Source organism: Berghia stephanieae, chromosome 9, assembly GCF_034508935.2.
Source record: "Berghia stephanieae isolate SIO BIC M18660-M18661 chromosome 9, UCSD_Bste_1.3, whole genome shotgun sequence".
Taxonomy (NCBI): domain Eukaryota; kingdom Metazoa; phylum Mollusca; class Gastropoda; order Nudibranchia; family Aeolidiidae; genus Berghia; species Berghia stephanieae.
The window spans coordinates 21,416,736-21,443,200 of NC_088368.1; the positions used below are offsets into that span (position 1 = coordinate 21,416,736).

Genomic DNA, 26,465 nt, shown 5'->3' on the forward strand with positions numbered 1-26,465 from the left:
GGCATATGAAAAGGGAATGAAAAGTTCTAGCCAGCATGAAGAATAAAAAGTAATGATTTTCTTTGTTTAGAACCAAGATGGCCGCCGTTGCCGGGCGGCGTGACATCAGACTACTGAATCCTATTGGAAAGTTTTTTTTCCCCCCAAGACATAAGACGATAGAGCTGAATGTTTATGTCATAGAATGTGTTTTTATGGCTTTGTTTTTTTTTAACGTTGTGTATTTTTATTATTTGATTTTTTAAATGCCTGCTGACGTTTGAGTTGAATTGTTATAACAAACTGACCAAATAATGCACGTGAAAGAAAAGGATTTTTTTTTTTAAAAAAAGGAAAATGAAACCATAGAAAAGAAGCCGACGATAAAATATTAAAACGGAAATTGTTAATAATAAAATTTTTTTTTTTTAATTGAGCTTTTATAAAGCGCAATATCCACTAAATGTGCTCAAAGCGCTTTACAAGGGGTCCCTGGCCAACAGCAACATTTAACATGACGGTACATGACGCCTGTTAAGCGATATTACAATTTATTTTCGGACAGAGACAACGTTGTTAACGGCCAGGTACTCATTTTACACCTGAGTTCGGTGAGAGAATGTGAGTAAAGAGCCTTCTCCAAGGACTCAACTATGCGCCGAGTAAGGCTCGAACCCAGGACCTTCCGATTCGAAAGCGTGTCATACCACTAGACCACATAGCCACACCGTTATCATAAAAGGATAAGAATTTAACACACGATGTTTAAATAATGAAAAACATTTGATTAGGAGTTGACAACAAAGACTGTGCATTTTATTGATAAAAAGTAGGAGCGACATTGATATGTAAATTAAATGATTTTTTTTTCATATAGGGGTTGAAAGTTGGCAAGGAGACAAGAGCTGTAAATGTAAAAATGATCAGAAAAACATGAACAGGAAATGACTTACAAGTTGATGAGAAACTGATTACATAATATGAAAATTGTAAATGATGAAAAAAGAAGAAGAAAAAAACCCCCAACCAAACACGTAATCGCCTGTACTGGAGTGTCTTATAGTCCGTGGTTCTGGTGTGGTCAAATCGTTTTCATCATGCCATTGGCAGACCTGCCTACTTGTAAATTTAAAAATTCGTAGTTTTTAAGAGATGAAAATAGTAGTCTTTATAGTTGACTTTATAGGGAATGAGATTAGCGGAAGAGTAGCGTCCCTTGATTGGACGTCACCGGTGGAGAAGTTATTTGTAAACAAACCAACTACAAGCCAAGCGCTCCAAATAAAAAATTTATTATTCATATTTCTGTACAAAAATGCATATCATAATCAACGTTATGCATTTTTGTACAGAAATATGAATAATATTTTTTTTATTTGGAGCGCTTGGCTTGTAAATCAAGGGACGCTACTCTTCCGCTAATCTCATTCCCTATAGGTCAACAATTTACCCTCAAGAAGATTTAATAACTCCTGTAAATGATGCAGTCTGTTACCAAACATTTTCACTGTTTGATTGACTTTGAGATACTCACGAATTTTTGAAATTGGAGCCGAAATTTGGTAATTCTACGATTTTTTTTTTGTAATGGTAGGCAGGTCTGGGCCACAGGGAAGCTGTTATCTTGGCCATGTGCGACTTTACTACTTTATAATAATAATATTTTCATTTCTGAAGTTGTAAAATGATGATTGAAAATTGTGGTATAATATTTGATACGTTTCTGGACATTGGAGATCGGTTGCCTAGGGTCCTCACTGTATACAGGCCTAGCCTTATTGGTATGGATATAATATGTGACCCCCTAATTTGACTTTTTAGCATCTGGTCCATCCCGACATAATACCGTTTTGAGACGAAGAGTCACAATATATAAGTGACCGGGTTAAACACTTCTTTATTCTAAACTATTTATAAAGCTTTGATTTTATAAGGCTCAATATTCCGAATCTTGGGGATTTCCGGATTTTTATCTTGAAACTGGATTTGCTTTTCTTTAATGCAAATTTTAAAAAACCAACATGCATGGTGATTATTTGTTTGTTTCCTGATGCAAGGGTTTTGTATTTTACACTACCTTTGGCATCGCAGTTCTCTTCAGTGACTCTTGGGTCTCCACCATGATGAAAGTTGTTTTCTAAATCGGGAATTCATTTTGTAGTAAATGAAAATGTTTAGACTGGAGTTGATAGTTTCAAATAAGAAGACGAAGATCATAGTCACGTCATGGACCATCCGATGATGAGGTACAAACAGTAGGTAGTAGGTGACTGTAGCATAAGTGTCTGGAATATAACAGACGATGAACAAAGAACAGACTAGAGACACCATTGCTATGATTCTCTTCTCCTTTCTTTGACGTTTGGCCGCTCTTCGCTTTGACTTGTTTATCTCCTCCGCTGCTCCTACTACTGTCGTTGTGTTGGATATGGTCGTACAGTCGGCTGTGATTGTGCTAGGAGCGTCGTTAGTAGACGCAGATACAGCTCCTGAGGAGCTGGATTTGATGAATTTTCTTGCCGATAATCTCAACAGCATGATTGCATTGCACACCACAACTATTACAAATGACGTTAATCGAAGAGCGATGTATGTATAGTTGAAGGCCAGGCGCATTTCGTGGGTAAAAGTAATTCCTGAATAGACATACACCAGGATAGATTCATTGTTGGCAGGATTCGTGAACCATCGAGGGAAGTTCAGCGTGTACTGGGGATAATCAGCACATGTCAACACGATGAAGATGCAACACACAGCGCAGAACGTGTGCTTTGGTGTGTAGATGTATTTAGCGTTAAAAGGGAAAACAATTGACACAAATCTCTCAATTGCGACATAGGCCGTCAACCAGCAAGCAGTTTGAGTGAAAATGTATCTCGGGCGAATAGAAGTATTGAGGTGAAAACTGGCTACATGCCATTTATAATCAGGACTATTGAAATGTCTGAGTATGCAAAGGGAAATGCTACCCCAGAATACAAGTAGACAGCATATGAAATCTGTTATGGCCAGTCCTGTTAAGCAGACAGTATTGCTGTCGGAGAAAATTCCAAGGCGGAAAAAGACTATGAGGTTGATGACATTAAAGATCATACCGGAAAGAGAAATTGTTCCTGTAACGGCGATGCGCATGACAGTCTCCACCAAGTAGTAGATCTGTTCATCGAATGGGGGGTCTTCCAAAGGATGCTTGTCATATAAGGGTGTTGAGGTGTTAAGGAGGTCGGGAGTATGCAAAACATCCATTTTAGTTCATATAGCTGGGAAATGAAAAACATGGAGTTTATGTTACAACGCAATGCTCAATATCAAAATGTGCGGCTATGTGGTCTTCAGGTATGACACTCGCTTTGGAATCGGAAGGTCCTGGGTTCGAGCCTCGCGCTCGACGCATAGTCGAGTCCTTGGAAAAGGCTCTTTACTCACTTTCTCTCACCGTACTCAGGTGTAAAATGACTACCTGGTCGTTAACAGCGTTGTCTTTGACCGAAAAATTGTAATATCGCCTAACAGGCGGCATGTCCCGTCCTACATGTTAAATGTTGCTGTTGACCATGGACCCCTTGTAAAGCGCTTTGAGCACATTCAGTGGATACTGCGCTATATAAAGCTCAATTTTCAATTTTCAAACTGACGACTGATTTTATTTTTGTTCTAGTTGGAACACCTTGCATTTCCCAATTGCTTTTTTTTAATTAAAAAATTTTTTTTTCTAATAAACAGAGCGAGTAAATTGTGCTTATAAATTGTGTGATTTCGTTATGTGATGAAAATGTCATTGACCTGTGACGTTTCCCTCTGTGAAAGAAAGCTTGTACTATTGTCCTTTTTTTCTGGTCATTTTTCTCTTGGTAACACTTGCTGTTTGCCTTTAACCCGTCCCAATTCCTGGTGTCACTTTAGGGCCGTTGTCGCAAGGCGTAGAATATGTTAAACAATATTAATATGCACACACTTTGAGACAAACAAACAAAGAAAAAAGAAAAAAGAAGAGAAACACACATGCAATAAGTTTTCCATATTATTTGTGCATTTTTATTTCTATAACCCAGTTTGTGCGAGGACTAGTACAGGATATGTGTTTAACAGTAGTGTCTTTGAACATACGCAATTGTTAAGATCTTTGTCTATGAGCAGAAATCTGCTGTACTGCAATGTTTCTCTTGGGCTTTTTTAAAAGTTGATGTTTTTTTTTTCCATCCTATTTTATTCTTTCTTACCCCTCAAAAGTAAGAAATGTTGTCGGTATCGAGAACTCATGCTGTAGTAAATAAATATATTACAACTCGAGTTGATGTTCTCTAACATGGTACTGAAAATGTAGATCGTATTTCTAAGGATCCAGTGGGCCTTCATTTCTAGGACAAAGAAGATGACGGTGATGAAAATATCAGGGAGATAACACAGGATGAACAATGCACAAATGGTTGTCATCATAGCCACGAGTCGTCTGTCCTTGTCGATCTTATTCTTGGCCTCTAAGTCACGGCTTGATTTCTTTTTACCGGAAACCGCCCGATTTGATGGGATGGCGGTAGTGGCTGCCACAGAATTCTTGGCCTCGGCGCCAGTCAAGGTTGAGCTCGTGGTAGATGTTTTACTGGTAGTGTTGTCAATGGTGGTTAAGCATGTGGTAGATGTATTACTGGTAGTGTTGTCAAGCGTGGTGGGACTCGTGGGCGTTGTACTATTGATAGTATTGTCCAAAGTGGTTTGGCTAATGGTCGACGGCGTTTTAAATGAGCTTGATCGTCTGAATTTTCTGGTTGAAAGTTTCCATACCATGGCAATATTACATAATACAACTATTGTAAACGATGATAGTCGCACAACAGTGAATATGGTGTGAATCACTCTCGTTACGCCATAACCTACTGGTATTCCTGTTTTAACATATTTTAGAACAGTTGTATTCCTATCTGGATAAAAGACCCATTTCGGGAAAAATATAGTATATTGTGGGAAATCAATAATAAACGCCACAATGAAGATACAACATACGGCATATAACGTGTGTTTTGCCGTAAATATGTACTTCACTTTGAACGGGAATGTAATAGCAACGAATCTCTCCAAGGCGATATAGGTTGTCAGCAAGCAGGTTATTTGCCCGAATATCATTCTCGGGAAGAAAGACGAATACAAATAAAAAGTCCAAACATCCCATCTGTAATCTAGATTTTCGAAATAAAAGTGTATGCAAAGAGAAATGCTACCCCAGAATAAAAGCACACAGCTTATCAAATCTGAAACTGCCAGCCCCGTTAAGCTGACGTTGTTGCTATCGGAGAGAAGGCCGATGCGGAAAAAGACGAGGAGGTTGATGATGTTGGTGGCTATTCCAAAGAAAGAGATCGCACCGGTTATAACGATGGTGAAGATTGTTTCTAGTAGATTGTACACGTCCTCGCCGAACGGGGGGCTGTACTCGTCGTAATGCTGGACAGATGTGTCATTTTCAAAGGCAGGAACCATGCTTGACCCATTGACGCTGACCGAGCCTGCCAATTCCATCTTTTTTTTTTTTTTTGTATTTTGTTTTGGCTGGGAAATGGAAAAATATAAAGGTTCACACATCGCGGTTCGTAGCTTAATCGGTAGAGCACATTTTAAAAAACCCAACAAGGGGGCAGCGTGGCTCAGCGGTACGGTCTTTGCTTCGTACCCAAAAGGTAACGAGTTCGATCACCCGCCGCTGCGTTGTGTGGCCTTGAGCAAGTCACCTAGCCCTAGCTCACGTTGCGGCGCTGCACTGCGGCTGACGCCTGGGTCATTCCAGTCTGCCCTTGGAATAGACCCTAAAGACAAACTTCCCCTTGGGGATGAATAAAGGGAATTTTATTTATTTTAGTTTATTTTATAACATTCCTGGTTCAATTCCACGTGTAATCAGATATTTTTTCTTCTGTTTCTGGGTAGGGTTCCTGGCCTCCCATAGTGGACAGGAAGGCACTTACTGTATCTTCTATCCCCCTCTATCTGTTTTCCAACTTGCTTTCTGTCTTTGTCTCGGGATGAGATTTCTTGGTTTTGTCCTGGTCCTGGCCAGATACCCTAGCTGGGACGGAAACAGTCAAATGTATAGAGTTTTGGGAGATTATATGTTTTGTCTTGTAAATCATCTCTCCGTTATGCACTGTATTATGTTATATTTACATATTATATTATATGATTGGTAAACATTTGAGTGTAATTCCTCTTAGTGGGGACCTGTGCTTGTGTCCGGATGAGACTTTTAGGATATTTCAAACTAAGTACTTTGATAGTGTGCTCTTGGAATCTACATGTTTTCTCTTTGAACCAATTGCCTTTTGTCTTACCTTTTCTTGGGTGCTTTAATTGTATTTCTAGAAGTTTTTACTATCCCATTTTCTTCCTTTTTACTGGCGCTGATATGACATTAATGTGTTGCAAACGCCGTAAAACACAAAAACAATTTCTTCTGTTTCCCTTTTTACTTTTAAGTTTTATTGGGATATTGTGACTAAAAGTGTGAACTATTCAGAGAGTGACACGAATATGATCGTTTTATTTTCCGATACGGAATTTGGTCGAATCAGTTGTGAAAAAGTGATTAATATCTGAACAAGTGTGTATGAAAGGTGTCAGGCAAAGCAAGAAAGAAAAATAGAAGAAAAAAAAACCCCAATCCCAAACAATCAGTCTACTTAGACTGGGGAACGAACCTCAGACCTTCTGATTACCGGTCAGACGTGCTACCATTTCACCACAGAGGCTCCCGATAGTTGGGATAATTTTAATACCTATAATCACAGCGGTCGACTGATTGTTGGGGATGGTTGTTTTTTTGTTGTTGTTTTTTTTTTTTTGTTTTTTTTTTTTTGTTTTTTATTGTATTTTTCTTTCTTGTTTTGTCTGGCACCTTTTATCCGCACTTGATCAGATCTTGATCTTACACCGGTGCCAGCTCTTTCGTTTCTTATTTTGATATTTTCAGAAATAATTGATATATTATACACTATCTGCAGGTTACATTAAGGACAAACGTGGCTCATTATATCAAACTGGTATTGTGTTAGACGGAGTGAAGGAAGGAAATGAGTTTAACACCAAAAATGATACGGATAAGGGTTAATTTGAAGTTTAGAACAAGGAGGAGAGATAGTAATGATTCAAAGCCATACGGCTAGTGGCGTGGGGCCGGAGTTTATCCCGGCTTCTACGGCGTGAAATGGACAATAGCAATGTCTAAAACGGTTTGGATAGGACGCTTGTCTAATGCAAAGAAAACCGTTTGGATAGGACACGGTAGCTAATATTTATATATCAGGTGGTTTTGGTTCTAGTCCTTAATCTCATACTCTCTAAGGTCATTGTTCCTAAATGCCTTTCTGCATGCGCGGTCTAATTTCTGAAGATTACTCGTGTTTTCATTTGCGAAAACTTGGCTCCCGATCTGTTCCGAAAAGTGCCATTCCATTGTCAATTCCATACATACGAAGACTGTGCAGATTAATGTTGGAGAATATATTGATGACATATATGGGCTTTATATGACAAGGCATTGTCATGGAAACGTATAAACATTATAGCAGTTCATGAGTTTCCAAAGCATATCGGTTTTCACGTAGTGGAGTGCAATTATGGTTTGTAATGTCATGAGACACTTTCCGATATCATCGCACTTCCACTTTTCCATAAGTCGTATTTAATGTACCAAACTTTCTCGACCGCTCCTACATATTCTGTTGTTGTTTTTTAATCTCCTCCGTTTAAACAACACGTTGATTCTTCTAATTAAAGCGTATCACACACTCCTCTGTTTAAACAACACGTTGATTCTTCTAATTAAAGCGTATCACCCATGGCCATTGAAATGTCGCACTTGTCCATTCCAACCGATTGCTTTTGCGAGTGTCTGTCAGATTTGACCTTCAGAGTTTCATTCCAGCATTGATGTTTTGTTGTAATTTTTGTCTCTCTTTTATCTTTTAAATTCTCTGTGAGAACTCGAAACCAACCTTTATGCCAGTCACGCCATGAGTGAATTAGGTCATAAAAATAAAGAAATTAAAATTATACTAATATTAAGAAAGAAAAAAGGAGCATGACACATGATCACGGGTAGGATATGCTTAACAAGTCTCGTTGTATTTTACTAACCGAAAACCCGAGTCTAACTGCTCGGACTTGGGTATTTTTTTATCAACTTCCACGATTTGTTATGGTTCATTCATTTTAACAATTATCCAAAAATTGACACTTTTGACATGGGAATATCGTCAATAATGAAAATCACAAGATGTGTATAAATATCATTGGATGAAACCAAACCAAATATCCTTTGATTGATATAAGTAAAACTGCATTAGTGTGCCCGACGTTCAAACATTATTTGTTATTGTCTGAAATCCATACCATTTATGAACTAATTAAGACTACCTGTCAAATGATCCTCTGATATGACGTTAATTTCAAAGTTATTCTAGAAGTGGAAGCAGAATCCGTCCTTCCGATCATGCCCTCGTGGACAGTTGGTTCGGGCTTCTGGTAGGGTCTTCTTTCTCTCTTAACTATTGTCCTTTTCTTTGTGGCTGTTTTCTTATTGTCATTGGTTTTGCCCAGACCTTGACTAAAAAAAAAATTGAAAAAAATTGAGCTTTTATATAGCGCAATATCCACTTAACGTGCTCAAAGCGCTTTACAAGGGGTCCCTGGTCAACAGCAACTTTTAACATTTAGGACGAGACATAACGCCTGTTATTTCGCCAATTTTTCGGACAAAGACAACGCTGTTATCGGCCAGGTACTCATTTTACACCTGAGTACGGTGAGAGAATGTGAGTAAAGAGTCTTTTCCAAGGACTCAACTATGCGTCGAGCGCGAGACTCGAACCCAGGACCTTCCGATCCGAAAGCGAGTGTCATACCACTAGACCACATAGCCGCACTATTGTCCTTTTCTTTGTGGCTGTTTTCTTCTTGTCATTGGTCTTGCCCAGACCTTGACTACGGACCTTTCTGTGAGGGAAATAGTCATAATATGTGACAGTGTTGTCTGTGAGACATGATCCCCCCATGAATATCATCTTGCTGGATAATGTTTATTAGTATATATATTTGTGCGGCTATGTGGTCTAGTGGTATGACACTCGCTTTCGGATCGGAAGGTCCTGGGTTCGAGCCTCGCTCGGCGCATAGTTGAGTCCTTGGAAAAGGCTCTTTACTCACATTCTCTCACCACACTCAGGTGTAAAATGAGTACCTGGCCGTTAACAGCGTTGTCTTTGTCCGAAAAATAGTAATATCGCATAACAGGCGTCATGTCTCGTCCTACATGTTAAATGTTGCTTTGACCAGGGACCCCTTGGAAAGCGCTTTGAGCACATTTACTGGATATTGCGCTATATAAAAGCTCAATATTTAGTATAACGATCTAGTTGTGGGTATTCCTTTCTGTGAAGCTCCCAAGCCTGGGCCGTAGATTGGCCTGAGGCACGAGGGTCGTTTCCTGTTTCTTTGATGGTTGAAGTTTTCCTTACTTTTTTTTTTTTTTTATAAAGTTGATGTTTATTTTAATCGATTGCCATTTGATGTAAATCTCTACTGGCCACCCTTTTCTTAAGAGTGGGGACGGCATCGATATGAATATCAACAACATAGCTTTAAAATAACAAACATAATTTATTTATTTTTTAGTCTGAGCGCTTTTCTTTTTTTTTTTGTGAGGCATACTCGACAGATTAATTTTGATTATTTCTTTCTTTCCGGTCAGAAACCTTTTACTTCATATTCATCTTTTAGACGACCTCCAAAATCGTCAATATTTCTGAAATTTGAAGCTGTAGAGGAAAAATTACATTAAGAAAGCTGTGCTTTGCCCTTTTTCCAACAATATTGTAAGCATTTAAGTCATGGATCAAAAGAAGAGAACATTGCATAAAAATTACTCACCTAAATTGAAGCACTCGCGCTGCAATGATTTCTTGGTCCAGTAGGAATACGGTTCAATTCCCAACGGAGAACGATTCGGTTGTTACAGTTTGATTTTACAGATAAGTTTTTGTTATATTTTTCCTTTGTTTTGCTCTACAAAGGTATGTCGCAAACAAACATGATTGAGTAAAGAAGGGCGGATCAAGAACCCGTGTGGTAAAGATAATATAACGTTCTGATTTAATGCATCACTCGCCACAGCATACAATATGCTGAAACGCTATTGAAAACAATTGGGCTGTTTTATAGAATGCATCTGCATTCATTTACATTTTGTTTTATCGACATCACATGGATTGAATCTTGTTAGAGGTTTTAATCATTAAAAAGCATATCGACCAATTTTAAAAAGAAAATAATCCGTCCATTTGCGATTTAGTTTCTCGATGCATTCAGTCTGTAATAGATGTAATTAAAACACGACTGACTGCACTGACAGCGTTGGAAACATTTTATTCAATTATGTTCAGTGCTAAGCGTGTTATCTAATAACGCTTACGAATGTTTTGACTTCGTGACGAAGTGTGAATTTAAAACAATTAACTTACCAATGAATGAACGCTCAGAGCTGTTTAAAGCAACGACATGGATTGATTTTATTCTTTAATGAAATGTAAACGAACAATTAGACATTGATTTTCAGTAGGCTATAAAATACGTTTAAATTGATAGTTTAGGGTTAACTTTTTATCAAAATACAGGGTAATCTAAATGTTACTGCTCGAAGCTCGAAGAAATAAATAACAATGTGAAATTGAATGAAAGCTTCGATTTAATATACGAAAACATATAGATTGGACGTTTCGGGTTTCCCCTTTATCAACAAAACAGGATGAATGAAACTACAGACGAATGAGATAATGTCAAAACGCCACTTTACCACATTATCTCATTCGTCTGTCGTGTTTCATTCATCCTGTTATGTTTATAAAGGGGAAACCCGAAACGTCCATTCTATCTGTTTTCGTATATTAAAGTGAAGCTTACATTCAATTTCACATTGTTATTTATATCAAAATACAGTGCACTTTATTTTAACGATGGCATTTTGACAACATTTAAAAAATACTACATTTTGTAAAAATTGCGCTGTTTTAATAAAATAAAAATAATATCATAGTTGTTATAACATTTTAAGTCATTCCCAATGTTGATATAGATCATAGTAAAATCACTCTTATTGCTGCTAAAAACAAATAAGCTCCAATTTCATTTGAACTTTGTTCAGCTTATCCTTTGACAGGGTTGTTCTTACGACTCCCCGACACGTTTTAAAACTGTATGCCGTAATCCTATGTGCGGCTATGTGGTCTAGTGGTATGACACTCGCTTTCGGATCGGAAGGTCCTGGGTTCGAGCCTCGCTCGGCGCATAGTTGAGTCCTTGGAAAAGGCTCTTTACATTCTCTCACCGTAATCAGGTGTAAAATGAGTACCTGGCCGTTAACAGCGTTGTCTCTGTCCCAAAAATTTGTAATATCGCCTGACAGGCGTCATGTCTCGTCCTACATGTTATGTGTTGCTGTTGGCCAGGGACCCCTTGTAAAGCGCTTTGAGCACATTTAGTGGATATTGCGCTATATAAAAGCTCAAGTTTTTTTTTTCCTATTTCATCACCAATGCCAGGTTTTAAATTTTGTTTTGGCATTATGTATTAATCAGATAACTTGATCTAGAAAAAACTCGTATTTAGAAATTGGCCAGAAAACTCGTCCTTCAAATATCGACCAATTTAAATTACCCTGATCTTGGCAAAAACTTTCAAACCTGGGACGTCGCGAAGTGCTTGCCTATCACCCTCTGTGGACGATGATATGTTTCCATCTCGCTATTTTCTATTTAAAACAACCACCAAAACCGCTACATCTTCGATGTAAATGTATGTTATTTCCGCAATGCAACCACCGAATTATGTATAAACCCCTTAAAGAAGCATACCTGTACATAACTAAATAAATAGATGAATAAATAGCCCAAAGAAATCAGTAAAGCCACAGGAAAATAAATGAACAGAAATATTTGCGCTAGTTGTTAAACAGAGGAAATAAGAAAGTAAAACAAACTGTAAATCTATAGAGCTTCTTTGTGTGTACAATATTCAATATGCGATCTATATTCATGTTTTCGTCCAACCTAGTCATCGATCACATGATTTGTTGCTGTACAACGATTGGATATTTCTCAAACTGTTGAACACTTTTCACTATGTGGGTCATTTTGAGCACATTTTGCAATGTGACCAATGACCTCGAGCACTAGGAAAGGTAAGAAAGATCATCCCCATTGGTTTGTTTACAACTTTCACAAACAAAAACCCTTTGTTTACAAATATCCAATTGGATTCAGTAGTCTGATGTCACGCCGCCCGGCAACGGCGGCCATCTTGGTTCTAAACAAAGAAAATCATTACTTTTTATTCTTCATGCTGGCTAGAACTTTTCATATGTCTTGTGATCAGAATGTGTAAAAGTCAAAACATGATCAAATTTATGGGTTTTTTTCCCCTCTGGATACGCTTTTATGCTCGCCGGAGAAATATTTCATACGGGCGTACGCCATTGTTCCGATAGTTTAGAGCCAGTGTTACTAAGTTACCATGCGTCATTAGGAAGGAAGTGACGTTACGACTGTTGAAGAGTATTGTTGGACAGCAACAGGCCATGTGATAGATGATTCGGTTGGACGAAAACTTGAATATAGAATTATTCAACACGATAAATAAAACAGAAAGGATGTGAATGAATGCCAGCTTTGAAACAAACAAATACAAACACCGAAGTTTTTTTTTTTTTTTTTTTTCAATAAGAGGAGACTGCAACACGGGGAATTCGTGAAAATGTTTTATTTAGAAGTAAATTTCCCTTGTTTCATATAGCTGTAATAGGGAAAATCTAAGGCCTCATACCGAAACGTTATGATTGATTACCAGAGTGGTTCCATAGCAGATGGTCTTGGCAACCTGCATGCGCGTATGTATGTTTTCATGCTTTCAACCCGAATTTGCTCGGTTTTTATACTAATTCCCCCTATTAGCAACAAGTATTTCAGTTTCTTTGCTGATGTGGCATCCATCACTAAACCTTATTTTATGTGTTGATATTTTATGGTCAGAATCTCCATTTTAACGTTTATTCTATGGCTTGATGTAAATCGGCACTCAATTAAAGAGGCCAAATATATTTCTATTTGTTTTTTCAACATCTACCTGTAGATAGTTTGAAGTTGACTTCACTCAGGTCTTTGTTATTGTTTTTTGCCATCCGCTTTTATGAGTAATTCTCACTAAAAGGTATTAACCTGACCATAAACGATCATGGTTACACAAAGTTTTGTGTGTTGGTCCGTTATACTTCCGGATGGCAATGTTATGAGCTCCTCAGCCAAGCGCATACTATCATTGGTAAAGGAAATTAGGGCTTCCGGTTTCCTCTTCTTCGGGTTGAAGGTCAGCCCCCTGACGGTAAAACGTCGCATATGCTTATAAAACTTATACGCATATGCGACATTTTACCGTCAGCGACATTTTACCGTCAGAGGGCAGGGCTCTGCCTGTAATACCCGTTCTGCTCTATCTCTGATATATACGCGCATCTGCATGGTTGGGGCGGAGGCGGTAACGCTTGTAATGCCCGTGTTTGTCTAGCTTGTCTTTGAACTCATTCACTGTCCTCGCTTTAATTACATCTTCTGGAAGGCTGTTCTAGTTATCTGTCACTCTGAGTTCAAAGGAGCATTTTCTTACATTTAATCTAGCCTGTCTTTTTTTTTTTTTTTTTATCGCTATGTCCTCTCGTTCTATCAAATGTGCTCTCTGGTAGTATTTGCTCTCTATCTACTCTATCTTTCTCGTTTATTATCTTATATACTTGTGTCATGTCTCCTCTTTGTCTCCTGTAGTACAGTGATGGTAGGCTGAGATGCCTCAGTCTATCTTCATTTGGTAGATGCTTCAAGTCTGAACAAAGCTTCGTCGCTCTCCTTTGTACCCTTTCAATTTTATCAATGTCACAGACATGCTGTGATATCCTCGGTGCATTACCATATTCAAGTGTTGGTCGTATCAGAGCAGTGTAGAGCCGCCTAATAATCTCATTATTTCTGCTGCTGAATGTTCTTTTAATAAAATAAAATAAAGTATCTATTCAAAAACTCATGGTTAAGTGAGTTGATTGACTGTACTGAGGTACTCACCTTGTATCTATTTCGACTCAATGGCAATTAAAACAATGACGTAAAAGATGATGGCGAGGAAAGCATCATCGCCACTATCTTTTTTTTCCCTTTATCCATCTTCTTCTATCATATTATTATCGTAAAAGGTTACTTTAAATATCCTGTTGTTTTAGCTATAAAAGTCAATACACACAAAATAAAAGATCAAATTGATTAATTGACATTTTTAAGTACACAAAATCGTCTCTGCTTTGATGTCATTGTTAATTGATGGAAAAAATGAAAATGTACAGTTTAAAAAATTTTTAAATGATCAGAGATACGAGATTTCAGAGTTTTGAACTACATTCATCCTCCTCAATCAAAAATATCTCAATTTGAACCTAGTTTCATATTATTTTGATTATAGAATCCATTTTCTGCTACTATTCAACATCGACATAATACCATCTTTAGGCGATGGGCCACAGTTCGACCTTTTAGTAAGGTTTTAATGTAGAGAGACAGATAGATAGAACGAATATGACGTCACTCAGGTCTTTGTTATTGGTTTTTTGTTTTTGTTTTTTTTTTTTTTTTTGCCATCCGTTTTTATGAGTAATTCACACTAAACTGTATTCACCAGACTATAAACGTTCATGGTTACACATAGTTTTGTGTGTTGGTCCGTTATATTTCCGGATGGCAATGTTGTAATTGTGAGTTTCTTAGCCAAGAGCATACTATCTATATATACAAAAAAATCCCCCGCTCTTATCCGATTCTTATTGTTTCTTGCCCCACAATTTTAAGAAATTTCGCTTATAACGAGAACTCATGGTATAGTATATGTATATGTTACATGATGAATTGATGGTCTCCAAAAAGGTGCTGAAAATGTAGGACGTGTCTACATAAATCCTATGACACTTCAAATGTGCGAGGTAAAAGACGATTGTGATGATCATATCGGGAAGGTTACACACTATAAAGACGGCGCATATCGTGGCCATCATAGCCACGAGTCTCTTGTCTTTGTCCACTTTATTTTTGGTCACGGCCTGGACACTCGCTGACTCAGTAGTACAATTTGACATTCCTGACTTGCCTTCAACGGTGGTGATGTTGTAATTGTCGCTGCTGATTGCGCTCGTGGTGGCTGCTGTCATCGTTGATGATTTAGAGTTTCTAAATTTCCGGTTCGATAGGTTTGACAGCATAAACGCGTTACATATTATAACGATTATAAAGGCTATTAGTCGAAGACCTACATTCATGGAATTAACTGCAGTAGTTGTCTCTTCTGTGAAAACGATTCCTGTTGGAACATACTTCAAAATAGACGCGTTGTTATTTGGATTATTTACCCACTGTGGATAATCTAGCATATATTGTGGAAAGTCAATTCCAATTGCCGCGATAAAAATGACACACATGGCATATAGGGTATTCTTGGCCTTGAAAATGTACTTGACTTTGAATGGGAACACGATAGCAACAAATCTTTCCAAGGCGATGTAGGTCGTGATAAAGCAAGTTATTTGAGTGAAAAGTAGCCTCGGACGTAAAACAGTATTGACATAAAAGTTCAATGCATCCAATGTGTTGTTAGGGTTATTGAAGTAATTAAACAGGCAAAGGCAAACAGTACCCCACATGATCATCGTGCAGGCTATTAGATCTGATACCGCCAGACCAGTCAAGCTGACGTTGTTGCTGTCGGAGAGAATTCCAATTCGAATAAAAACGATGAGGTTGATGACATTGCTCACGACTCCAAACAAAGAAATGCCTCCAGTTATAAATGTGCGAACGATAGCTTCTATCAACAGATAGACTTCAAAACTAAATGGGGGCTTGGGTTCTTGCAGGATGTCACCAATTTCTACAGTTGACTGGCTAGCGACGCCAGACTCGTTGTTGTTGACGCTTGTGTCGTTATTGATGCCGAACTCGTTTAGGTTGCTGATATTGGAATATTCCATCTTTTGAATTGCTGGAAAACATAAAAATAAAAAAACTTCTGAATTCAGTGTCAAAGGCTCTTTGTCAGGTTCGCATTCAGATATTGAACACTTTTTTGTATCCCATGATTTTACCCTTACTATTTCAAGAACCATTATTCTTTGGCCTTGATGTTTATCTTTCCATCTATTGATATGAAGAGTTCATGGCGTTTCAAGAAACGTCCCATTTCCGCCATTTATTTGCTTACTGACCATCGCATTTCAATTACGCCTCGAAGCATTCATTCTATCCTGCGGTATTTACTTTTTGTTAAACTTAAAATTGACAGATATTACTTTATGATCTACAACACTCGTCTGCGACAAGGGTCGTTATGCGAAACGTTTAATTTTGTATTTTGAAATCAGGGGGGGGGGGGGGTACCATTTTGGTAGCATTTATATATTAATAACATATACATATGAGAGATTGAACTGTTCTGATCTCCAGTTCCTTCCCCACAACTTTAAGAAATTCTGCCTATACCGAGAACTCATGTTATAGTAGATTATATGTTACATGATGAATTGATGGTCTCCAAAAAAGTACTGAAGAAATACGAAGTAGTTACATATAGCCAGTGACAGTCCAATTTAACGATGAAAAAGATGATAGTGATGAAAACATCTGGGAGGAAGCAGACGATAAACATAGCACAGATGGTCGCCATCATGGCTACGAGTCGTTTGTCCTTGTCCATCTTGTTTTTGGCACGGTTCGTGTTCACCTCACTCACTGTCTCTGGTGTGCTTGAAATCCTGGATCCAGTTTCAACAGATGCAGTATTAGTATCTATGGCTCTTGTATTGTCACTTGTGGTTGTGCTCGTGGTGGCTGTCATTGTTGATGATCCTGATTTTCTGAATTTTCTGTTGGATAGTTTGGATAGCATGGTTATGTTGCATAATATAACTATTGCAAACGATGCTAGTCGGAGAAAGACAACAATGGAAGAAAGCGAATTTTGCAATTCATCAGAATAAACAATCCCCGTTGGAACCATCGTCAGAATAGAAGCATTATTTATTGGATTGGCCACCCATTCTGGTAAATATAACGTATATTGTGGGAAATCAATCGCGATTGCGAAGATAAAAATGAGGCAAATGGCACATAAGGTATGCTTGGCCGTGAAGATGAACTTGACTTTAAACGGGAACACGATGGCAACAAATCTTTCCAAGGCGATATAAGTTGTCAGATAGCAAATTATTTGAGTGAAAATTACTCTCTGAAACACCGATTCTAGATAAAACGCATATGCATCCAATGTTGGATTATTGAAGTATATAGATTTACAAAGCCAGAAGCTTCCCCACAATACAATCGTGCAGTTGATTAGATCTGAAATGGCCAGCCCTGTCAAGCTGACATTGTTACTGTCGGAGAGAATTCCAATGCGAAAGAAAACGACCAGGTTGAGGACATTGCCGACCACTCCACACAACGAGATGATGCCGATGATAAAACCCCGTACTATTTGCTCTAACAAGTAGAAGGTTTGCATATCAAATGGGGGACTGGGCGCTTGATAGATATCACTAACTTCTACTAGTGGGTCTTTGACAAAGCTTGCCAGGTTGTTGTTGATTGAGACGTTTGCGTTTTTGGAATCGTTCATGCTGCTTATGTGGGAAAATTCCATTTTTTTTTGTCGAATTGCTGGAAAATGAGAAAATAAATAATGCTGTATACATCTTCTCCTGCACTAATATATATCTACAAATCAATACAGAACCCCCAACCACCGAAGAAATGAAAAGTGCAATTGAAAGCCATACCTGCATACTTTTACGGATCGTCCGTAATTGTTACGGAAATTACGAAGGAATCAGTAGACAACAAGAAAACCGGACTCAGCTGGACATTTACGAAGACACTAGCTCTCGACTTTGTAGACTACATTGTACTCCTCACCCACAATTTCACATATTATGTACAGTCCAAAACACAACTTGTTGCCAACAATGCTGTCAAGCTAGGCATGTATATAAATATTGAAAAGACCAAAATGATGAGGACACATTCTAATTCAAATAACATTCTGAACGTAAACAACCGAGGCATTGAGGATGTGAATCATTTCACCTAGTCTATCTAGACAGCAGGATTCGTCATAATAGAAATTCCGAAGATGAAATCAAAGACAGACTAACGAAAGCAAGACGAGCCTTTGGAATGCTCATAAATATCTGGACATACACTTCATGACATACACTTTTTTCAGAATCTCTGTACACTTCGAAACGTTTTCAGAAGTTTAGAAATGCTATGACGAAGAAAATATAAAGAAAAGTATAGAGTTGTAAGCTTCAATTTATTAGACGAAGACAGATACTTTGGACGTTTCGGGTTTCCCCTTTATCAATAAAACATAATGAATGAAAGAGTAAGGACGAAATGACTGGGCGTGGTGAGAACAAATGGACTTCCCTAGGCTTTCATTTTGATTTTATCAATTTCTATGTCAAACATTTTCATTATGATAAAGAAAAGTCAAATTAAGGATTCGTTTTCTAATCTGTGTTGCTATGTGGTCTAGAGGTATGCCACTCGTCTTGCGATCGGAAGGCCCAGGGTTCGAGTACCGCTTTGAGTGACGCATAGATGAGTCCTTGAGGAAGGTCATTACTAACTCACATTCATTCACCATGATCAGGTGTAAAATGAATACCTGGTCATTAATAGAATTGTCTCTAAGAAATTTATAATAAATATCGCCTGACAGGCATCATGTCTCGTTTTACATGTTAAGAGTTGCTGATGGCTAGGGACCTCTTAACCTGACCTCCCATAGTGGGCAAGGAGGTACATGCTGTGTCTTCTATCCCCCCATACCTATTTTCCAATTGTTTCCTGTCATTGTCTTGGAATGAGATTACTTAGTTTTGTCCCGATCCTTCCCGGAGTTCTGGGAGGGAAACAGTCGAATATATAGTTATTGTTTTGGGAGATTATATTTTTTTTTTTGTAAATCATCTCTCTGTTATGCATTGTATTATATTTAGTTTGCATATTATATTATATGATTGGTAAACATTTGAGTGTATTCCTCTTAGTTGGGACATGTGCTTGTGTCTGGATGAGACTTTTGGGTGATCTTAAACTAAGTACTTTGATAGTGTGCTCTTGGAATCTACATCTGCTCCCTATTTGAACAAATTCCCCTTTGTCTTACCTTTTCTTTTGTGCTTTAATTGTAATTCTATAACTTTTTACTATCCCGTTTTATTCCTTTTTACTGGCGCTGATATGACCTTAATGTGTTGCAAGCGCCGCAAAACCCTTAAAAACAAAAACAAACGACCTCTTAACCCTCTCCTTACCAGCCATTTTCAGAATTTTCTCCAAAACTTCACACACCCACCCAACACAAAAACAGACATTTCCTACTCAAACAGAAAAGCAACAAGCACATTCAATACATATTAATGTTCGACAATATGGGCTTTATAACAGAATGTCAAGTTTTTATAGCTATAGCAAAAAGAAATGAAATCTGGATGAGAAAAGTGACGGTTGCATCGTAAAAAATGTGACGATTTTCCAATAGGTGGCAAGGAGAGGGTTAAAGCGCTTTTGAGCACGTTAAGTGAATATTGCTCTTTATAAACGCTCAATTTTTATTCATTTCTATTTTAAATCAAAAATGATTTTGTCTATGCATTCTAGCCAACATGTACATATATGCAGGTCTGACATCCGAACCCACTTATAGGCCTAGTTTAACATTGATGTAATGGACAATATTTTAATCGAACTCATAACAAGCTAATGGATTTCCAACCAATGATATCAACACGTCTTTTATTATTTTCATTTCACTGTGTGTACAAATGCCAGGGATCCAGAAGAAAGCAAAACGAAGAAAATCGTATTACTTTATTCAAATTGGATTCAGTAGTCTGATGTCACGCTGCCCGGCAACGGCGGCCATCTTGGTTCTAAACAAAGAAAATCATTACTTTTTATTCTTCATGCTGGCTAGAACTTTTCATATGCCTTGTGATCAGAATGTGTAAAAGTCAAAACATGATCAAATTTATGGGGTTTTTTTTTTCCCCTGGATACGCTGTTATGCTCGCCGGAGAAATATTTCATACGGGCGTCCGCCATTGTTTCGATAGTTTAGAGCCAGTTACTAAGTTACCATGCATCATTAGAAAGGAAGTGACGTTACGACTGTTGAAGAGTATTAGGTTATATTTTATACTCATTTTGATGTTTATTATATAAAAAGAAAAAACAGCAAAGCATAATAACAATTCACCTAAATAAAGGATCCGCCTGTGGTGTCACTTTGGTCTGCCTTATTTGGTTCAGTTGCAGACTAGCTCAAGTTGACGATGGGGAGGTCGCCGAGGAGGTTTTTTTTTACCTTCAAATTACTTTACAAAATCTTATATTAGGTGTATTTCTGTCGAATATCTATAGGGAATGAGATTAGCGGAAGAGTAGCGTCCCTTGATTGGACGTCACCGGTGGAGAAGTTATTTGTTAACAAACCAACTACAAGCCAAGCGCTCCAAATGCAAACAATTATTATTCGTATTTCTGTACAAAAATGCATATCATAATCAACGTTATGCATTTTTGTACAGAAATATGAATAATAAATTTTGTATTTGGAGCGCTTGGCTTGTAGATGGTTTGTTTGCAAATAACTTCTCCACCGGTGACGTCCAATCAAGGGACGCTACTCTTCCGCTAATCTCATTCCCTATTGTCTTATCAAACACACTCTCGATCTTCAAGTCAAAAAATTATCAGTCAGAAAAAGTATTCATAGCCGTGGAATAATGAGAAAATTGTGATTTATCGTATTGTAACCAAAACGTATAAACTTGAGCTATTTTCGAGCTCAAAGCGCTTTACAAAGGGTCCCTGGCCAACAGCAACACGTAACATATAGAACGAGACATTGACGCCTTATAGGCGGTATAAGAATTTTTTCTTTCCGACAGTGACAACGCTGTTCACGGTCAGGTACTCATTTGACACCTCCTGAGTACGGTGAGATAATGTGAGTAAAGAAAGAGCCTTTTTCAAAGACTCAACTATGCGCCGAGCGAGGCTCGAACCTAGGACCTTCCGATTCGAAAGCGAATGTTATACCACAAGACCACACAGCCGCACAAAACGTATTAGACACCTTAATTTACTTACAAAGTTTTGAAGTTGTGTTGAATCCGAATGAGTTCGTTTTATATATATATAGGCGTTTACAACGAAATGGGTAAAGCAAATTTAATCGGATTTAAGTAAAGGTAAATAAATACTGCGACTATATAAATATATATATAAATACCCGCTAAAAGTATAACAATATTCCTTGGAGAGAGACTTCAAAAGTCGCATTATTATTCTGATTTTTTCTGATTTAGAGCATTCCCCTCGTGTATTGTATTACGTGAAACGATAAATATATTTATTACTCACCATCCTACTGATTTGTGACCAAAATATTTTGCCTTCGTGACAAAGTACCGCGAATCTAATCAAATTAAGAAATTAAGGAGCAGGCACCGGTGTAAGATAAAGAACTGAACACGTTTGTATGAAAGGCGAAAGGTACGAGATAAAGCAAGCAAGAAAAATACAAGAAAAGAAAAAACATCCCAACAAATCAGTCAAGCTGGACTGGGGAGGTCGAAGTTGAATGATTTTTTTTGGGCTGGGTGGGGTTCCTGACCTCCCATAGTGGGCAGGGAGGTACATTCTATGTCTTCTATCCCCTTATATCTATTTTCCAACATGCTTTCTGTCTTTGTCTTGGAATGAGATTACTTGGTTTTGTCTTGGCCCTGGCCGGATACCATGGCTGGGAGGAAAACAGTCAAATGTGTAGTTAATTTTGGGAGATGATATTTTTTCCCCTTGTAAATCATCTCTCTGTTATGCATTGTATTATGTTTTCTTTATATTATATATGATTTATAAAACATTTGAATGCATTCTTCTTAGTGGGGACCTGCGCGTGTGTCTTGGTGAGACTTTTAGTGATCTCAAGCTAAGTACTTTGGCAGTGTGCTTTTGGAATCTACACCTGTGTCCTATTTGAACCAATTCCCCTTTTTCTTACCTTTTCTTGGGTTCTTTAATTGTTTCTAGAACTTTTTACTATCCCAATTTCTTCCTTTTTACTGGCGCTGATATGACCTTAATGTGTTGCAAGCGCCGTAAAACCCTTAAAAACAAAACAAAACAACAGATTTTTGGGATGTTTTTTTTTCCTTGTATTTTTCTTTCTTGCTTTGTCTGACACCTTTCATACACACTTGTTCAGTTATTTATTCTGCGGCGTAAACAACTGTGGTCCATGAGGAATGCATTCTCTTTGTGATCGTTTACGTTGTGCGGATAAATGTGGTCTTGTGGTATGGCATTCCCTTTCAGATCGGAAGGTCCTGGGTCCGGCGCATAGTTGAGTCAGTCTTTGAAAAAGCCTCTTTATCCAGATTCTCTCACCGTACTGAGGTGTAAAATTAGTACCTGGCGGTTAACAGCGTTGTCTCTGACCGAAAAAAATTGTAATATCGCGTAATAGGCGTCATGTCTCGTTCTACAAGTTACGTGTTGCTGTTGGTTAGCGATGACGACCACGCCCCCGACGATGATGATGATGAAAACGATGATGGTGACGACGACGACGAACACGATGATGATGATGATGACGACGACGAAGATGATGATGATGACGACGCCGAAGATGATGATGACGATGATGTGGTGGTAGTGATAGCGTTTGGGTGGGGGGGGGGGATGATGGTGGTAATGGTTGTGATGATCGTTTGGTTATGATGACTGTGTCAACAATGGCAATATTGGATTTGATTATTTATGTGCACCTTCATTGGGTGGGGAGGGGGGGGTAGACTAGACAAATGAAATAAACGTGAATTTCTTATTCAAGTTACCTTCTTGGAATCAATCAAGTTTGTTTTTGTTTTTGTGTTTTGTTTTGTTTTTCAAATTTGACAAAGTCTGTTTAATGTATTATTTCTTAAAACTCTCTGGAGTTCACCCTATTAGAACATCGAGCAAATTTGTTCGATTTCCCATGCATATGAACTCGAGAGAGTTAAGAACGTCTGTATTATTTTTTGACTGTATAAAAATCATAGGAAATCCCCATTAAGCTGTGATATTATTATTACAAAAATACTCAAAACACACCGCAAAAATGTCGAAGAAAGTAGTGTAAACTTAAGTCTGTTACTGTTAATGGATGGAAGATTACTCGGAGCTTTGTTGTTGTTTTTGAACTTTAAGGTGTTATCACAACTCATTTTGCGTTTCGGTTTGAAATATTAATGGGGTACAACCGTCTTCATCTATTAGAGATGTTAACTCACTCAACCCTAACATCGACTATATCCGTAGTTTATCCGGGTTACTTTTACCCCATGCCTGTGTATTACATTTTTCTGAGACAAATTATAGGCGTAGTATCAAAGCTAATGTTTTTAGTTTTTACATGTTAATGATAGTTGGATAAAACTGTCTATGTACATGCTCATTTTTAATACATTCTTTCCTGTTTTGAAAAGTTGCACAAGTCTCTAGGATTGAGTGAGTTAATGGGTACATCATATACTGTGGATCGATAATTATCGGAATTTAGATGTAGGCAGGGTTTTGGTTCTATTGCCCTTTGGCAGAGCTGTCTACTTGAAATGTGCGGCTATGTGGTCTAGTGGTATGACACTCGCTTTCGGATCGGAAGGTCCTGGCGCATGGTTGAGTCCTTTGAAAAGGCTCTTTCTTTGCTCACATTCTTTCACCATACTCAGGTGTAAAATGAGTACCTGGCCGTTAACAGCGTTGTCTTTGTCCGAAAAATTGTATTATCGCCTAACAGGCGTTATGTCCTGTCTTACATGTTAAATGTTGCTGTTGACCAGCGACCCCTTGTAAAGCGCTTTGAGCACGTTTAGTGGATATTGCGCTATATAAAAGCTCTTTTTTTTTTAATGTCAAATATTCGTAGTTTCCATGAAAGAAAGAAAAAAAAGAAGAAAAATTCACATTAAATAGATTGACAAATAAAGATTTAATTTTCTTTTAGCATGGTCCTGAATATATAGGTTCTAGTGAGCTAAAATTTCCTTTTCAACAAGATAATAATAATAATAATAATAATAATAATAATAATAATAATAATAATAATAATAATAATAATAATAATAATTATAATAATAATAATAATAATCATAATAATAATTATAATAATAATAATAATAATAATAATAATAATAATAATAATAATAATAATAATAATAATAATAATAATAATAATAATATAATAATAATAATAATATAAATAATAAAAATAAAAATAAAAATAAAAATAATAATAATAGATCTTTATTGTCCATAAATATGGCAATGTGTAATTTAGTTACACTTGTTATAACGTTATATTATGATAACTATAACATTGAACAGATATTTCACTCCTACTTATTTCTCTCTCTCTCTCTCTCTCTCTCTCTCTCTCTCTCTCTCTCTCTCTCTCTCTCTCTCTCTCTCTCTCTAATTTATTGAGCCAAAGAGACCTATGCAGCTCTGTAGTTGGAGCAAAAAATGTTTTTCGTATTTCTACGAATTTTTCGTAGTACTCGGCAGTTCTGCCCTTTGATGACGAGATGCATGAACAAATATAATATTAGTGTGTCTTTATTTATTTAGCTGGTTTTTTTGACACACCCATAGCGGGCAGGGGGGTCCATACTGTGTCTTCTATCCCTCTATATCTGTTTTTCAACATGCTTTCGGTCTTTGTCTTGGAATGAGATTACTTGGTTTTGACCTGGCCCTGGCCTGAGCCTGGCTGGGAGGGAAACAGTCAAATGCATAGTTATTGTTTTGAGAGATTATATTTTTTTCCTTGTAAATCATCTCTCTGTTATGTATTGTTATATTTGTTGTTTTCAATGTATAATGTAAGCATCTGAGTGTATTCCTCTTTGTTGAATTTTGTGCTTATAGGTGATCTCAAACTAAGTACATTGATGGTTTGCTCTTGGAATCTACATCTGATCCCTATTTATTCCCAGTTCCCCTATGTCTTACTTTTTCTTGGGTGCTTTAATTCTATAACTTTTTACTATCCCATTTTCTTCTTTTTTACTGGCGCTGATATAACCTAAATGTGTTGCAAGCGCCGTAAAACCTTTTTAAAAAAAAAGAAAAAAAGAAAAGAAAACAGTGACTAGAATTCAACTCGAGCATCACGTAATCCTCGGTCGTATTGTTGTTATTCTCATCAATAAAATACGGTAAGATTTGTTAGTTTTCTTAAGAGTGAATTTTGAATCCGGCATCTAGAGTAGAGAGTTAATCAAAAATGAATAATTTGAATATCGAATAAATCAAGAAAAACATACTTTGGTGATTACGGTAATGCACTTTTTAAAATATATTCACTTACTAACAACGAAACCGAAACGTGTCAATTTGTGAATCCATTACAGGGTGTTTTCAAGGTATAATATACTGTTGAAATGCTCCTTTCTTAATTAATGAAAATGAACTGTATAATTGACTTTAAGTATTTTAATTTAACGCCATCGGCATATGACCGTTTTTGTTTTGTTTTTTTGGATGTTTTTTTTTTTCTTGGTGGGGGGGGGGGGGGGTCTCCAAAATTTACGGCTAATAGAAAGAGATCTGACGACTACAATTGTTACCCCTCGTCTCAAAACGGTATTAAGTCCGGATGGATCAGATGCTAAAAAGTCAAATTATAGTTAAAGTGGTCAAAAATATGAAACGTTGGTATGTAGCACTCTAAAATATGATATTCCTTCTCCTCTATAAAGCATTTAAACTCAACTTAAGTCTGATATTATTTCTGGCTACAAATTCCATTTTCAGCATCTAATCATCCCGACTTAATACCGTTTTGAGGTGAAGGGTCACAATTTATGATATCCGAGTGTCAATGTTGGTTTGTTGTCAAATTGCTTATTGAACAAATTATAAGCGCTAGTATTTATTTAGATTGTCTTCACCGTAATGGGAGTGGCTATGTGCGATTATGTGGTCTAGTGGTATGACACTCGCTTTCGGATCGGAAGGTCCTGGGTTCAAGCCTCGTTCGGCGCATAGTTGAGTCCTTGGAGAAGGCTCTTTACTCACATTCTCTCACCGTACTCAGGTGTAAAATGAGTACCTGGCCGTTAACAGCCCAAAAATGTGTAATATCGCCTGACAGGCGTCATGTCTCGTCCTACATGTTATGTGTTGCTGTTGGCCAGGGACCCCTTGTAAAGCGCTTTGAGCACGTTTAGTGGATATTGCGCTATATAAAAAAAAGCTCAAAAATAATGGATGCATTCATTCCAGGCAAGTGTGATAAGGTAAACA

At 37.4% G+C, this 26,465-nt stretch overlaps 2 protein-coding genes across 4 annotated transcripts in view; one reads left to right on the plus strand and one right to left on the minus strand.

Moving 5' to 3' along the window:
- Window positions 1–26,465, plus strand: part of LOC144979847 (contactin-3-like) — a 113,069-nt gene that overhangs the window by 40,444 nt on the left and 46,160 nt on the right. The window lies entirely within an intron of this gene.
- Window positions 1,931–10,175, minus strand: LOC144979848 (uncharacterized). Of its 2 annotated transcripts, none has more exons than XM_078927056.1 (2): window positions 9,895–10,024; window positions 1,931–3,239 (listed from the first exon to the last, which is right to left on the minus strand). In XM_078927056.1, exon 2 carries the CDS (start codon window positions 3,223–3,225, stop codon window positions 2,077–2,079), a length of 1,149 nt encoding a protein of 382 aa, XP_078783182.1. In that variant the 5' UTR covers window positions 3,226–3,239; window positions 9,895–10,024; the 3' UTR covers window positions 1,931–2,076. The 2 variants fall into 2 exon arrangements, with proteins under 2 accessions (XP_078783182.1, XP_078783181.1); XM_078927055.1 differs by lacking the exon at window positions 1,931–3,239 and adding an exon at window positions 3,988–5,523 and having other exon boundaries at window positions 9,895–10,175.